At 39.8% G+C, this 17621-nt stretch overlaps 1 protein-coding gene across 11 annotated transcripts in view; it reads right to left on the reverse strand.

Annotated features, from left to right (window-relative positions):
• Positions 1-17406, reverse strand: part of LDB2 (LIM domain binding 2) — a 400444-nt gene extending 383038 nt beyond the window's left edge. For 5 of the 11 annotated variants that reach the window (XM_010338152.2, XM_010338147.3, XM_074395925.1 and 2 more), the window contains exon 1: positions 16908-17405. In XM_010338152.2, coding sequence (XP_010336454.1) covers positions 16908-17039 — 132 coding nt within the window. In that variant the 5' untranslated portion in view covers positions 17040-17405. Of the gene's footprint in view, positions 1-16907 lie in introns of all 11 variants that reach the window. The other 6 variants (XM_003927460.4, XM_039468153.2, XM_010338149.3 and 3 more) reach the window with 2 other exon arrangements.
• Between the last annotated feature and the right edge of the window lie 215 nt (positions 17407-17621).

Below are 17621 nucleotides of genomic sequence, written 5' to 3' on the forward strand. Positions count from 1 at the left end.
CACTAAATAACCACCTGCAAGTTCCACGTAAAATGATTATGATTAACTTCCTGATAAGGATGAAAATTTCCATCCTATACTCAGACAATTTCTCATGGCCAGAAAAAAAACAATTACTTTTGCCACATTGTAGGTCTTCAGTGGGCTTAAAAAGCTGCTTTTTTTCTTCTTTCACCCTCACCTAAGGTTTAGATTGCAACAGATTAACTGACACAGTTGCAGCCACCACTGGGGCATTTATGTTTCCCAGCTTCACCTCCCTGTTTTGAGATGTTTACGCAGACTAATTCCTCCTAAAATCATCAGAGATGTAGCATCGTTAAAATGTTAACAGTGCCTTTGATTAAACACAGGAATATGTGGGTCAAAATGCAGCACATAACACAAGCAATTTAGGGTGTGAGTGTGCACGTGTGTGCACGTGTGTACATGTCTCAGTCAGTACCGCCATCCTGACTGGGAAAAGCCCTGTCCTTGCTCCTCTCAACAGCTCACTCTTGGCATCCTCAGTTACAACTGCAGTTTCAGCTAGCTGTCTTCTCCACTAGGCTGTGAGCATCCTGAGGGCAGGGTTTATAGATGGTCCTCCCTCACTGCGTACATAATAAAAAAAACTCAATAAGGTACTGAGGAATGAATGAGCCAATGCATTTCGATCCTAAACATCACAGGGTGCCACTACGAATGCTACTTCTTAAATGGTTTTAAAATCAAAGCTGTAATAAAACTAACAGCAGAGTTCTTTCTTCGCTCCTTTTCCCCTGCCCCCATAAAAAAAGTCACAGGATATGTAGAATTCGGACTGGAAACCATTCCCCGTCCATTTTCTCCCCACCTCCCCCATTCTCTAGTTATCCTAAGGGTATCTGGTATCCCTTCAAGGAGGTCTCCAGAGACCAAGTAATTTTATATAGGGTTGAGCTCCTTGGAAATACAATGGAGTGAATTAAGGCTGAGATTTCAGTTTCTAACGCAATATGTCTTGACGTATTTTCCTTTCACGCAAACACTTGGGAATATAATAAACTATATTTTAATGTTTATTTGTTTCAAATACAGTATTTTTTTCAACAGACAAATGTGAAGTTTTGAGTCCAGAAAAAAAATAGGTTTAAATCACCATCCCAGCAAGCAGTTTTTAAAATAGTACACGCAAGTGATCATTTCCATCCAGTTTAATGCACTTAGCCAACAGGCATTAACAGTCTTTTCAGAATAACCTAACACCTGAAGCTTATTTTCTAGTCTTAGTTCAGATGAATTTTAACCTTTCTAAAAAAAAAACTGGCGATGCAGGGCACCCACTGAACTCCGTAATTTTAGTAGATTCTGCATTTGCATTTTGAGCTTATTTTGTGAGGACAGACAAAAACAACCATGGAGGCTTCCTTTATGTGCAGGTTTTAAGACAATGGTGCCCAGAGCATTTTGAAGCAAAATGTGGTCCTCCAGCTCCAGCCAGTTTGTGCGGAAAGACAAGACACCGTGACTCAGCAAGATTCCTCACCAAAGGAGGTGGGAGAAAAAGAGCTGAAGGAGGCTCAACAGAGAGTAAAAACACGTTATTTACCTTGAGTTTGTGTTGGATGTGACAGATTAAAAACAGAAAGCAGCAGTCCACCTAATCGGGATCATAGACTGCGGCTAAAGCGAGAACCTTGGTGTTCATAGCTCATCAAATCCAAGGAAGTCAGAAGAGGAAACAGACTCAGGAAAGGAAAATATTTCTCTGAGGCTTAGGTTTACAGAGGGAAGTGGGTATGAGTAGGATTCAGGAAAAACATGCATTCAATGCACAAGGTGTATGGGCCTGCAATGGGGCATGAAGTCCCACGCAGCAGAAGGAAGAGCCACACCAGATACCCACCCACCCATGCAGGGCTCGGGATGTTCCTCTGATGTTGACAGACTATTTTTCCCATTCTACCAGTGTGGACACTGAGTGTCAGAGACTCCTGTCCCACGTCCCAGGTGGGGTCGGGTTTCAACCCTTCTTGCCTTTTCTCTTCTCCATGCAGCCTCTCCCTGCCACGTCACTGCGGGTCCTCATGCCAGGCTGATGACCAGCACATCACTTCTGGTTCCCCCCACAGGCCCCAAATGTGTCAAGGCAGGAAGAGTACTCAAGACTGGAGGCCCCAGGCTGATAAAAGTTTCATGGCCCACATTGCGGACCTCAAGGATGGGTGAATAAAATGTCACAAGGCAAGTTACATCACCTTGGCTTACGGGAATTTTGCATCTTAAAAAAAAAAAAAAAACCATGAAAATCCATCCTTTGCTTCAGACACACTAAGCTAAAAATAGCTCAGCCAGTAAGTGTGTGTAATTTTTCCTTTGTGCATCTCGCCATCCACTGATTTCTTTCTCTCAAGCAGACAGATGTGCTCCAAGACAGACCACCAGTCCACTCTCCACAACGGGATCAGAATGTCCGTGCTCAAAGGCATAGCAGATTGCTTCCCTCCCCAGCCAACACAGAACAAAACAAAACAAAAACACTTTATTAGCTCCCTTGGCCCAATAGTAGAAGCTAATACTGACTGAATCCTTACCACATACCAGGTGTTGGTCAAAGGGCTTTCATGCCTTATCTCATTAAATTCTCTAAAACAACTCTATGAGGTGGGGACTGCTGTTGTCTCACTTTGCAGATGAGAAAACAAAGGCACGGAGAAGTTAAGTATTCATGCTATAGTCCAAAGTATAGTCTCTAAACATTAAGGAACCCTGACTTGGTATATAAATACATCCACAATTAGGGCCCCACCTCTTCTCCAGGCCTACACACAGTCACACACAGTAATACATACACTCCAGACCTTAAGCCTCAGCTGTATCAAAATCTTCACTCTTCCTAAAATATAATATCAATTTACCTACATTTGCTGTTCTTTGTACCTTGAGCACCCTTCCCACCACCCTTCTCTCATTGGCAAATTCCCATTTATCTTCCAAGACCTTCCTTCCCTGTAAACCCTTACTGCGTCCTCAGTAAGCTCTTTTAAGACAAGGATACTGCCCTCTTCGTCTCCAGACTAGCAATGTCACATATAGCAGATGTTCACTATCCATTAAACAAATAAACCATAATTATAGTTGTTAACTCTTACAGGGTACAGGCACGATGCTAAGCACTTTACAAGAATTAACTCACTCTATCTTATGACAACCCAAACACACAGATTCTGTTATCCCCCACATTACCCACAGGGACAGCCCAGGCACAGATGAGTAAATTAACTTATCCAAGGTCACACAGCCACTAAGTAAAGAAAAAAAAAAAAAAAACTGCTTGACTCCAGAAGCTAAGCACTTAATGCCAATGCTATGGGAGAGTACATAATCTTATTGCAAAATGCTGTTGTACTAGAAGCCTACGTGTATGAGGCTTATTTATAAAAATATTATCCACTTAAAAACAGTGATCTGAGCCAGGCACGGTGGCTCAAGCCTGTAATCCCAGCACTTTGGGAGGCTGAGGCGGGTGGATCACAAGGTCGAGAGATCAAGACCATCCTTGTCAACATGGTGAAACCCCGTCTCTACTAAAAATACAAAAATTAGCTGGGCATGGTGGCACGTGCCTGTAATCCCAGGTACTCAGGAGGCTGAGGCAGGAGAATTGCCTGAATCCAGGAGGCGGAGGTTGTGGTGAGCCGAGATCGTGCCATTGCACTCCAGCCTGGGTAACAAGAGCGAAACTCCGTCTCAAAAAAAAAAAAAAAAAAAAAAAAACAACAACAAAAAAAACAGTAATCTGAGGTGGGAGGATCACTCAAGCTCAGGAATTTGAGACCAGCCTGGGCAACAAAGGGAGATCCCACCTCTACCAAAAAATTTTTTAAAAGTGCTTAAATTAGCCAAATGTGGTGGTGCGTGCCTGTAGTCCCAGCTACGTGGGAAGCTCAGAGGTGTGAGAAATTTGAGTCTTGGAGGTCGAGGCTGCAGTGAGCCATGATCATAGCACTGCACTCCAGCCTGGGGAGAAAGACCCTGTCAAAAAATTTAAAAAAAGAAAGCGGTAACTCAGAAACTAGTTACAAAATGGCTGCCTCAGTGAAATGTGCCTTTTAAAGGAAGATTGATATTGGCCACAGATAATTTCAATTATTATGACTGATACAAATATGAGTAAGATAGTGCCCAATCCCAAAGATCTCTTTGATCCAGTAAGGAAAATAGGATAATATTACATGCAAGTCATGACCTAACCCACTTTTTGAGGTATCCCTTTTCTTTTTGAATCAAAGACATGTCCTTCAGACGTGTCATAAATTAACTTGATATATCCCAACCCACTGGTTCGAGATCAACACTAACTCTTAACGTTAGTTCAAGCTTCCTCTTCCCAGTTTGAATTGCGTGAAAATATTTTGATTTATTGACCTTGTGAAAGGTTACGTACTCACTGCCTTTTGACTCAGAAATAATACAAGAGAAAGAAAAGCAGAAATAAAAAAGGATCTGCCCTCAAATTGGGGATGGTGGGGGTGAGACTAAGGATTTGCCTTAAAAGGGAGACAATGAGGCCTGTAGTACAAACTACTAATGGTCATCACAGTAAACTCCTTCATATCAGTAATCCTCTGCCTCACTGGGGGATAAAACTGATTGTTAAGAATACTTAACTCTGGCCTAAACTTGCAATCCCAGCACTTTGGGAGGCCAAGGCAGGAGGATCACTCTGAGCCAGGAGTTTGAGACAGCCTAGGTAACAAAGAGAAATTCTATCTCTACAAAATGTTTTTAAAAAACTATCCTGGTGCAGTGGCATATGCCTATAGTCCCAGATACTCTGGAGGCTGAGGCTCAAGGATCATTTGAGGCCAGGAGGTGAAGTCTACAGTGAGCTGTGATGGAGCCACTGCACTCCAGCCTTGGCAACAGAGCAAGACCCTGTCTCAAACAACAACAACAACAGCAACAACAACAAAAAAACCTGATCTTAAATCATGGTACAATGGAGCTGAATAATTTTTAAAACCCTAACCCTAACCCTATATGCTGTTAATTTTTAAAACAAAAACAGATGTATGAATAATTCAGGCAACTCAAAATTATATTTTAAGAAGATTTAAGGACACGGTAAAATACTCATAATTTTACTTAAAAGAGCTGGATTCAAAAAGATGCTCAATATGCTTGTAAGCAAGTAAAGATTTATGTATATGTATGTGTGCATTAAATTTATATACTGACGTGTTCACAGCAATTTTGTTGTATAGTAATTTTTTTTTTTTTTTTAGATGGAGTTTCGCTCTTATTACCCAGGCTGGAGTGCAATGGCGTGATCTCAGCTCACCGCAACCTCCGCCTCCTGGGCTCAGGCAATTCTCCTGCCTAAGCCTCCTGTGTAGCTGGGATTACAGGCACGCGCCACCATGCCCAGCTAATTTTTTGTATTTTTTTTAGTAGAGACGGGGTTTCACCATGTTGACCAGGATGGTCTCGATCTCTCGACCTCGTGATCCACCCACCTCGGCCTCCCAAAGTGCTGGGATTACCGGCTTGAGCCACCGCGCCCGGCCTTGTATAGTAAATTTAAAGACGATTTTTGTTTACCTCTTTGAACATTTTTGTACTTCACAAATACTCTACATTAATAATGTACTATGTTTTTAAAACCAAAAAAGGAGACATGTATTTTAAAGCACATGCAACTTTATTATAAATAAACTAGAAAAGGAAAACATAAATTCAAAAGCAATGAAGGTTAGTGATGTGTTTTTCAACATCAATAGCATGACACTAAAGATCAACACTGTTTTAAGACAATTGGAAAACTGAAAACAGAGAAATGGGCTTGGAATATGACAGTTTTGTGGTGTTGAGGTGCAGATTAGTGGTTGGTAAGATGTTTGGATTGGCCAGCTTCAGGTAATTACATAGTGACAGGAGACTGCTAAGACTTCAAAAAAAAAAAAAAAAAATAGCAATGGCTTGTGAATTGACAGCACTGCTTAGTCCAAGGAAGCCCTGCTTGGGTTTGGCTTCTGCACTTCCATAATCAGGAACTTGGGCTAGGTGATCTCATGGCCATTCCAGTCCTGAAATTCTAGGATTCATCTAATTTGGGAGTAGGAGATGTACTGACTGTTTAATTTCAATTTCAAGCAATAAATTTCAGCCAACTCCAGGATAATCATGATTAAACTTGTAAAGTCTGAAAAAGGTTGTTTTTTTGTGTGTACTGCCAATTGGTCAGTTTTATGTATCGGTTTAGCTTTTGCTTGTCTACACAGATTTTCAGTATCAAAACAGAATCCTCATGAGTCATAAGAAATAAGCTACATTGGGAAGAGAAGTTTAAGACACCCTACCTCCTACCAAAAGGAAAAGAAAAAAAAAGGGCTGCAAATAATTTAATGTTTGAGCTACACAAGATATTACTTTATATAGGTTGATAAAAATTATTATTAACATAATCTAAAAAAATCATAGGTGCCCTGATCAGGAAAAAAACATATATAGGACCATGTATGTAATTTGAAGAATTCAATAGGAAAAATAAAAGAGGTGCTACACTGAAATCAGTGGGGCAAATCAACACAGTGTAACGCCCAGTTGCATCTGTTAAAAAAAAAAAAAGACACAGATAGTATTACTACTCATCAACCTGATCCCTGTGGCCGGAAAGATACCGTATGGTACATACAGTTCAGCACATCACTACTTCCACCAGTGTGTGAGTTTTCACTGTGTGAGGAGTAAGCCACAAGGTGTCACAGTGGATCAATTGGAAGGGCTCTTATCAGTCCAGACACGCAGGTGGTGCTTCAGGTTTCCGACCAGTGCTGACCCAGCTCCCTTGGAGAAGTCTGTGCTGGGCTGCATTTGAGAAGCGTGCCTCCTTAGAAGAAATGGCCAGTCAAGGCCAGCAGGGGTGTGCTCTCCAGCCCTCTCCTGGGGCCCCCATTCACACAGCCCTGCTAAGGCACCGGTGAAAGGGAACATTTTAATGTTTTGTTGTCTCCACTGAGTTCCTAAATAGAGAAAACTCCAATCACAACTTTTTTTTAAATTAAAAATATGCAATATTTTATTGTTAACTATGGTCACCCTATTTATTGTGCTACTGAATACTAGATATTATTCATTCTATCTAATGGTCTCATACATTGGTCAACCCTTAATACTTAACCCATAGGTATGCTTAAGGAGTAATTCTAGCCTGGTCTTTGTAGGAGATTGTGACAACTCTCTCATAACAAGATATATGATTATTATGTCATCTCTGCCATATAACAGTGAAAAGCCCCTGAGACATTATCACATGAGAACAACCAAACTCAAGAGTCCCAGATCATGTTATTGCAAGTTTTATTTATTAAATTGAAATATGCCAGTGCAGGCATGTAAAAGGTATTAGTAAAGATAATTTTAAAACATGAAGCAATGTTTGGCATTACTTACACTACTTAATTTGCTGATAGAATCCAGAATAAGCATGTCATCATCATCATCATCATCATCATCATCATCATCTCATTGATGTAGCACCCATCATATACCAGTACATGCATTCATTCTTTACTACACAATGTAACACTCAGGCTAAGGAAACTGAGGCTCAGAAAATTTGAGAAACTTCCTGAATATTACAGAGCAAATAGAAGACAGACTCAGAGTTTGGACCCAAATCTGTTATATTATAACTCATACTGAGGCTCAAGCCTTTATGCTCAAGGCTGGTCACTCTTTTCATTCCTGAAGAAAACTATTGATGAAAAAAATTGTTCATATTCCTTAACCAAAAGCTGTACACACACACAAAAACAATCTGATTAGGACAAGTCTCTCTCTCTCCCTCTCTTTCTCTCTCTCTCTCTCTCTCTCTCTCTCTCACACACACACACACACACACATACACACGTTAGCAAACACAAAGTTATAGACCACAGCATTATCTACTGATAGAATTTCCCATATTTTCTGTTGTGCAAATCACTTCAAATAAGCTAATTAATGGTCCCAAAAGCACTTACCTAAAATGCAAAGTGCTCCAGGAAATGTAACGTATTATCATGATTCATAACATAATTCATGGCTGTGGGCCCCCAGGTAGATACCGAGAGAGAGAAGTAGCAGAAATATCAAATGAGAAAAGAAACACTAGGATAAGTATAAATATTTTTAATCAGAAGTGAGGAGATTCCCAACAGATCTGCACTATCCAGAGGGCAAAATACTCAGGTCAACACTCCCTTCACAGAAAAATTCTGTTTTCTCGGGGCTTCTTTTTCCTTTGGGCTGGCTGTGCATTCTAGCAGTGAATGCTCACTGGACTATTAGGCTCACAGATTCTTCTCCTACTGGAACTGTAGGTAATTGTTGGTAAGACTCAGGGAAAATTCTAGTGTTGGGTTGGACAGTACTGGAACAACTTAATTTCCTGTATTCAATTGATATATTTTGTACATCAGTCATGTGCTATAGAGTACTGGGGATGCAGAGATGATTAAGACAATCAGGTCCCTGCCCTTATGGGGCTTATATTCTATAAAGGACAAGCAAATAGTTAAGATATAAACAAGAAGCAGGAAAATGTAGCCTTGTGATAATTCCTATGAAGAAGGCATGCAATAGAAAGTCATTGGGAGTTAATTTTAATTGTTTGAGGAAGGACTCTCTGGAAGGAGAACACTTAAGTTGCCCAGTACAGGACTTTCTAATTGCTGGGACTCTTTTCCTTTATTGTCCTTCTTTTCTTTGAGATATCTAATTGATTACCTGCAAGTAAAGCCAGAACCACGCCAAATCCTAACTTACCTGAGGTCTCCTAATACTTAGCTGAGTTATTACAGAGAAAGCCACACACCAGATGTTCCCCAACCAAGGGCGAAGGTCCTGCAGTATGAATCAGCTTGGCAAGTTAATGGATCCCAAAGAAACCCTCCATGGCTCCGGTCCAATGAACACTTGGTAGGAGATAAGAATGGACCATCAGGAAGGAAGAGATCAATAGACTCTTAAAACCAGAGCAAGGAGTTTAGAGCTTGTTCTAGGTGGGCGGGGAAGGGGGAGACTCACATGATCTGATTTATGCTTTAAAAATATCACCTTGGCTGTTCGTAGGGATCCAATTATAAGGTGGAAAGAGGGAACAGAGAGTGCTGTTAAGAGGTCATCTTGATCCCAAAAAGAGAGGCTGGGAGCTTATAATGTCACCAGAGCAGGGTAGATTCCTCTTGTTCAGAGGGGTCTGCCAAATCCTTAATGCTAAGCCTTCTATTTTTAGCTGGAGGACTAAAACTTCAAATTAGGCTGGTCGAATATGAGAAAAGGGTGTGGCTACCAGGGCCTCCAAGAGGAAGTGGGCCCCTGAGAGACAATGTTCCTTCACCAGTATGCTCCAGGGGAGCACATCCAGTGAAAAGTGAGATGATCCAGCCCCTACCTCTCAACTCTCAGGATGACCATGCGCAAACTCAGGCCTAGGTTTCTTGTCTGGTAAAGGAGAACCAGAATGCATGCATCTCAAGCTTTGGGGGTGGATCAAACGAGGAGATCTATCTTATCTTCAACAACTGGCAGGCATTTACTCCAAAGACAATAACTTTGCAGGTAGCTAAAGTGGTCTGCAAGGGTAGAAAGGAAATATCACCTTCCACAAAGAACTTCTGCAGAGAGACAGAACGTGGGGAAACTGTGCCTCTCAGGAGTAGATTGAACTAGGATTCTGAGATACCAAACATGTTGGAAGTTCTTTCCCCGTTATGTCTTTATTTTCCCTAAGATACCTAATTGATTGCCTGCAAAGGAAGCCAATACTATGCCCAATTTGAATTGTGATTTAATTTCCTAACATTTATTTTGGTTATTGTTTCCACCAAAAATGGGATAGCTTTTCTACTCATTCGCTGCTGTTTAAAACAATCAAAACACCATCGTTCCCAGGGCACCACTAAAAAGCAGTACCGAAGGGAATTTTAAATATTTTTAATTAAAAAAAAAACTTTTAGATGACTATGCGTTGTATTTTATAACAGTTTCAATGACTCTTCAGATAAAGTGGGCATCTTGCCGGCCATGGTGATTCATGCCTGTAATCCCAGCATTTTGGGAGGTTGAGGTGGGCAGATCGGGAGATCAGGAGTTCGAGACCAGCCTGACTAACACGGTAAACCCCATCTCTACCAAAAATACAAAAATTAGCCAGCCGTAGTGAGTCCCAAATGTAATCCCAGCTACTCAAGAGGCTGAGGCAGGAGAATCGCTTGAACCTGGGAGGCAGAGGTTGCAGTGAACCGAGGTCATGCCACTGCACTCCAGCCTGGGCAACAGAGACTTCATCTCGAAAAAAAAAAAAAAATGGGCATAAGTGTTCTTTAATAAGGAGTGTAATTTGGGTTTATTTGTTTGTTTGTTCAGTAACCAGGGTATATTTTCCATTTCTGGATACATCTCTTGGAATTTCACTTGGTCCCTTTGGAAATTAAGTCAGGCAGTTGAGACACACCTAGCAGAACCACATTAGTGAATGGGATCAATTTCCAAGCCACCTCCAGAGTTGATTTGTCTTAGGAAAAAAAAAATGAATATATTCACATTAAAAATTCCATAGGTAAAACTATATTCCTAGCTAGTGTTTCTTATTTCAAGCGAGGTGCTATGGCAGAGCAGTGACAGCCTCTGCAGCTAAACTACCGTGTATCTGACCTTGGACAATTTAAGTGACCTGTCAGTTTCCAGTTTCCTCATCAGTAAAATTGCGGATGTTAGTAGTACCTATCATCTGATGTGATCGTGAGCTGACATACAAAAAACACCTTGTATTAATACTTGCCAACAGACAGTGAAAACTCCATAGATGCCATTCTGTGACTGTATCTACCTTTCACTACAGGAGCATGCACACGATACACTGTGTATTCACCTATCATAGCCCTCTATTGTAAGTGTGGTTTTTCTGTCCTCATTATCAAATTGTAAGCTTCTAGAAGACAGAAAATATCTTAGCATGTTTATATTTCCAGGCCCTGATACTGTCATTGCCTAAAGTACGGAAATTCTTGAAAGAATCCCTGAATTTTGTTTTAAGCATTAATAGTTGCCTAGGTTCAAATGCATGCTGCCAGAATTTAAATTAAAAAAAAAAAAGTCTAGGTTCATATTGATTTTTTAAAATTTTAAAAAGAGGAAAGCATCTTGTCAGAAAATGACAAAGGTATTTGTACTATCTACATCCTTTGGACATTTTTTAAATGCTATGTTCTGACACTTCAAAAAGTCATTGTTTTCCCAGGTCGGTTATATTTTGAGGCCCACCAACCACATCCAGATAAGTAAGTTTATGAATCTTGTTCTTGATCATTTATAAAGTTGGATGTTTGGGGTTGTTTGTTTTATGTTTTGTTTGCTGTTTCAGAAAGGGGATGCTTGTGTTCCTCATGAAAAATGAGTTAATGCGGACAATTATAATAAAAAGAGATTTATGGCCCTGTTCTCCATACACTTTAAATTAATTTCTTTCTGAAACCCAAACAAAAAGCTAAAGTTTAAAAAATTCATAGCATTTAAATCCTACATCATAATTTGCACACCAAAAAGAGAGAAATTTAAATGTGCATTGATTTTAGGCTGATAAGAATCCGTGTTGAATGTGAGTTGAAAGTTCTTTTTCTTTTCTTCTTGGCCTCCTATGAATAGTTAGTTTGCAGCAATTTTTAATTAAAAACAGTTCCCATAGTAAGAAAATGGGGGGGGGGGAAAGACTTCAGGAAAATAAAATCAATATAAGAGTCCTGCAATTTGTTTTCTGAGGCCATGTAGAGATCCTGAAAAATAAGAGAGTTTGGAAGTTCTCATTTTAAAAACTGCACTTTTGGTTTCATTTAACATTTTCAAAATAGCTTTCCTTTCCACCACCCAGCCCCCTTCCCCCACCTCACCAACCCCCTTCAAACAACTTGCAAAGGTCTGTTTTTAACACTGAAAATCATTCATATATCTCAGAGTAACAGCAACATTTTTCTTTCTAAATTTCTAGGAGAGAGAAACCTCCAAGTTATCACACAAAGCATTTTTTCTTTTTCCTCTACCTATCCAAAATAACTAATCTCATTTTAACTAGATTCCATCTGAACATCAGTGATACCAAGCTATTCCATGAATAAACATGATGTTACAACTTGAAACCCTGTGACTAAAGTATATAAAAATGTAGCTGAAAGAAAAGAGGGCTGAGAATCCCCCTCCTCACCACCCCCTTCCCGCCACCCCCTCCCCAGGGAGTTCGAGAGTTGAGCTGAGAAGGGGTGAAAGCAAGCAGATTTAAATTTCAAGGTCTTAGAACATTTGTAACCTTCATATTAAATCCTACAAAACTAAAAACTGTAATTCTAATAACATCCTTGTGCGCACGGCTTCCAATTGTAATCACAGGTTTCTCTTTTGAAAGAGGATGTGTAATATTGATAAAAGAAAAAAAACTCAAAACTGGAAAAGTACATAATAGAACTCACACTTTTCTGATGTTTATGGTTTAAAAAAAATTATCATGGTGTCAACATGAAAAACTATATATTCTTAACAAATATCTTCACATTAAGTGATAATTTTTGGTCATTTGAATGAGAAAACAAGGTATAAAAAAGTTATCTACTCTAACAAAGATTTGCGAACTTTACTTGATAAACTTTCTTAAATTTTATAATAATCCCACATTAGTTAAATCCCTTCACTTACAATGATGCCCACTCTAAAGTTTCTCATATATTTTACCTATGTTTTCATCTCAGAGCCAAAACCTACAAATGAAAAAATATATTGTTTTTGCTTTTATTGAAGTTTTTCACAAAACAAATTCTGAAGTCTTCAGAACATATTTTTATATCTCATCTGACTGTACTGTGTGTGCAATGTTAAAACTATATAATTGTGCGGTTGTATTCTTCCAAAATAAATTTCGCACTGCAAGACCATTCAAATACTTGAATTTTGAAGACATTGGGTCGATTTTTGACAGCATACACACCAGAAAATGTAAACTCCTTACTGCTGCCTGGGAATTGCAGCGAACAACAATGATGCAAACCTCAGAGTTTTTCTTAATTTCATTTTAAAGGGTGGAGGGAGCACCCACAATTTATTGATTAAATTCCACTGAGATTCTAATGTTGCAAAAAAAATTTATGTCCCAGAACAGCTAAGCAGCATTTAAAACATACTTTTGTTGTTGTTGCTGCTGTTTGCTTTCTAAATGCATGCCTATTTCTTTACAGAGAGGTGAGGTCCTGTTAGTACTTAGGCACTTGTCTTTCTTTGCCACAAATATCAGGGATCCAAATGACCTCAGATCAAATAAATGTGGGGGATGTGGGAATGAGAACTTTAGGGACTGTGAGAAGCAGAGGTCCAAAGCTGCCTCATCTCAGCAGGAGATACAAGGCCCCCCAAAACTTCAGAATTGTATTTATCAAGGAATGTACTAATTTAAATGCACTGGTTTTCAAATTCTCCCTTTTGTCTACTGATTCATTGATTGGCTAGTCAGCAAATGTTTAATGAGTATCTACTTTGTCCAGGCAATACTTGATCTAAGTGCTAGCTTTAAAACCAGACTGGATCTTCAAGTTTTCTTCACCATTACCTAATTATTTTATTACAATTTGTGATTCTGAACTAAATACCATGAGCAAAGAAATAGTGTCCGCACCCTTTACTTCATAATATTTTCTCATACATAAAAAAAGAAAATCTGAATTTTCAATTAAAGGGACACTGTTGATAATTTGCAAATGAGGAACCAAGACCGATGCCAACAGTTAGTAAGAGTTAGAAGTAATATTAACTCCTCATGCCACACTCTTTAAACTAAAACTGCACAGCTTCTGAAGAACTTTGATTTAATTTAATTGGAAGAAATTCATCTATCCCCACGAGAAAATACCCTAGGATTGGCCATGGAAAGAGAGTAGGGGAACACCATGGTTCTTTATTAATTTATTTCCATTAAAAAAAGGAGATTTCTAGGAAATTTCCAGAAACTTGATTACAATTTCTTCATCACATACTGTTTTGCTATATTGTTTTTGAGTCAAGTCCATGTTCCAAAAGGAGCGAAGACTTGAGAGCATTACCCAGTGGGGTGTGTGTGTGTGTGTGTGTATGTGTGTGCGTATGTGTGTGTGTGTGTGTGTGTGTGTGTGTGTGAGAGAGAGAGAGAGAGAGAGAGAGAGAGAGAGAGAGAGAGATTAGGACTTAATGAAATAATACTATATACTGTAAGAGTGGGACCAGAAGAGAGAGAGGGAGAGAGAGAAGGAGGAGTGATGGGTAAGTCACTCTTGCTCAAAGTGGTTGTATGCTTTGGTTAAATTCTCAAAGTAGTCACTCAACAGCATATTCGATTTTGCATGCAAATAAGCTAATAACTCTTGCTGAGTATCACTGTGTTTTATTCCAACCAATCCCTCTCCAGAAGTCAGAGCAGCTTTATCATAAATAACAATTATTGGTAAAGGTATAGTGTAACTTTACATGAAAAGTTATTTTTTTCAGAGTACACACATCATGATCAAAATTTAATATTTGATGTAAATATTTAAATATCTTAGGAGGAATTATTTGATTCTCTCCTCTTCCCATATGAAATGAAAACAAATGTATGGCAATGCATTAATGGCAGTATTTACTGTTTAGCAAAGGAAAAAGAAGTGTTGAGGCAATTATTTGAATAATTACTTTTAAAATTATCTAATTAAGGAGTGAAAAAATGTAAAGGGTTAGCTCCAGACCACACCAGAAAATAGTTCACACCACTTTACTGTCACAGGCAGGGAGGTTTTAAAAAAATCTTTAAGATTTGTAATAGCAAGCTTTCTTCTCTTGGTTCTTGAGCTATGAAGTAGCCTTTTTCTACTCAGAGCTAAATCTTTAAAAGTAATATCCCATAATCCAAAAGTTAGGAATTCCTGAACTTAGCTCTCACAAAAAATGATGTGCCATCTTTGCAAAGCATACTGCAAAAAGAGGTCTTTTCAAATGTCTTGTCTCAAATGGGAAACAAATATGGGATCATATAGAATCCTGCAGGTTTTTTGTGTTTGTTTTGTTTTGTTTTTAATGAGGGCAAGATTAGGGAAATCTTGCAGATAAGTCTCCTAGCTCAGAACTGGCCATGTGCTCCTAATTGCAGGAGGATGGAGAAGAATCTCTTTCTACAATTCCTCAAAAACTTTCTAAAATGTAAGATGGACACAGGTCATTTTTAAATCTTATTGTTGTTCAAGAATTGAGCCATAATGGTCCCTGGCCTCTTTTTGATAACTAATCATACTTTTAAAAGACTATTTTTCCCAAATTTGTATTGCAGTTAATGTATGCCTAAACTATAAGTCATTTTCTATCCTCCCAATTCTGAAAGCAGGCTATGTCAACCAACAGTTTGTGCAGAGATTTAAGATTCCAATACACAGTTGCAAAGATCTGAAGGAAATATACAAACTGTAGCACACACAAAGCAACATACACAAAACAGCAAGTACAAATATTAGTTACTGCCAACAGTTCACCACCCTAAGCAAAATGTAGTTTGTACTTCTAGAGAAGCTACTGGCTTCTAGAGAGAGCAACAGTACCAGCAGTCATTTTTAGCATCTATGGTATATTAACATATAAAGAAAATAGCAGTCATTAAAGACACTCCGGCTTTTAAAATACATATAAGTCCTTGTTCAGCAGTTAGCCAATCAGAAAGCAGGTCACATCTTGTTAGCTGTATTAAATACACGAAACGTCATGAATTCTCCATGGCTCTGTTGACAATTCAAGCAAGTGTGTTTTATTCTATAATACAAACTTAATGGAGTCCCTTCCTAGAGTTAAAAGTCAATCTTCAATCTAAAATTCCACCAAAGCTATTCCCTAAAAGCTCTTTGGCATGAATCTTTTGGGTATTTGTACTCTGCAGAAAAGACTAAATTCCTAGCAATATCTACTTCCTAAAGTGACTTTGGTGCACCTATAACAAACTCCTTTTTCGAACACTTCCACACAAAGCTCCAACTTAAAGGCAGATGGACAACCCAGCAGCAAAACCTGCCAGCTGAGCTAGCACAGAGGAAAAAGTCAACTGACATAAAATATTTAAATTGCAGGAGGCGAGTCTGGAGTTTTGCATTTAAAAAGTTCTGAAAGTCCTGTTCTTTCTGCTCCCAGAGTTGCTGGCTGCCTAGGAGGCTGAGTCTCCCTCACAGGCACAAGATCTCAAATATGCAAAAACTAAAGCTGACTTGAAAGCTGAACCAACTCCTGTCCTAAGGTGAAGTATTCGGGGTGAGGGGAATGCCGAAGCAATAGGAGAAAGTCTAGGGTCCCCTTGCCCCAAGCAACTGGGTTCTGATTTTAACACAGAAACATACAAATGTGTCCCTCCTGGGTTAGCTCTGAGAAGTAGGCAGGGTTACTCTTCTGCCCCCTTTTACCTCAATTTTGGTGACTTTGAAAAGCAAATACAGGTCAAGGCAGACTTCCTCCAGGATTTGTAAACACACACACACACGCACACACGCACACACACACACACACACACACACGTATATTTTGCCGGATGCAAAGAACCACAAAATTCCTTGGAATTATATCTCAAGAAACACCAACAAGACTGACTCAGAGCCTGCAAAACACCAGAGTTCTGGGAGAGCAACATTTCTGGAAACCCAGCATGTGAATCAAGTGCTGGGTTGTCTCAAGATTCCAGCAGAAACTGTCCCCTGCTACAAGAGTTGCTGTGCCTGGAAACCCAGCGTTCAAACTCGTGGATTCATCCTGGCGCTCATTTCCACGTACGTGGTAGTAGCAAGTGGGACACTTCCCATAGAATTCAGCCAGCAACCCTAGGAAAAGCTCATGCATACCTTAAAAAAAATACACAAACACATCCCCAAGGTTGAAGTACTTACCTCTGTGCGAGACTGCAGTCTCTTGTTCATCTCATAGATTCGGTACTCTGGCTGTACCATGTATGGTGTATGCCTCCTATAAAATGGGCCGAAAGGAGAAGAATAGAAGGGGTCATGTGGTGTGCTGGACATCTTGCCTGCTTTTCGAAAATCAAGCTAAACAGAGTATCAGTAACGTCCATGCAGAGCACATGGGCTGTGTTCTCCACAGTACAAAGTAGACGCACGCACACACGCTCACACACACACAGAGGCAGGCAGGCAGGCAGGCTGAACACACTGGCTGGGAACTGCTGTCGGAGCCCTCTATAGCAGGAGAGGAGAGGGAGAGGAGAGGAGGGAGGGAAAGAGGGAGGGAGGGAGCACGGGAGAGGAGGGAGAGGGAGAGAGCAGGAGCTCCAGAGAGGGAGGGAGGGAGGTTGGTATGGAGGAAGGGAGGGAAGAAGGGAGGGAGGAGGGAGGGAGGAGAGAGAGAGAGAGAGAGAGAGAGAGAGAGAGGAGCTGGATAGCTTTAGGCACCACTGCTTGTTTTTAAAGAAGCAGTTTGTGAAGAGGTCATTTCCTGTCCACACTGTAGACTAGTTCACAAATATAATTCTCCTCACAGTCTGACAAGAGGTCTAAGGTTTGGTTTTCATTTTTTTCTTCCAGCCAGGACCCTTCACAACCTGATTGCTAAGCTTGCTAGCATAGAGGTGGTCTAACCACGGCAGG

This window comes from Saimiri boliviensis, chromosome 3 (assembly GCF_048565385.1).
Source record: "Saimiri boliviensis isolate mSaiBol1 chromosome 3, mSaiBol1.pri, whole genome shotgun sequence".
Taxonomy (NCBI): Eukaryota; Metazoa; Chordata; class Mammalia; order Primates; family Cebidae; genus Saimiri; species Saimiri boliviensis.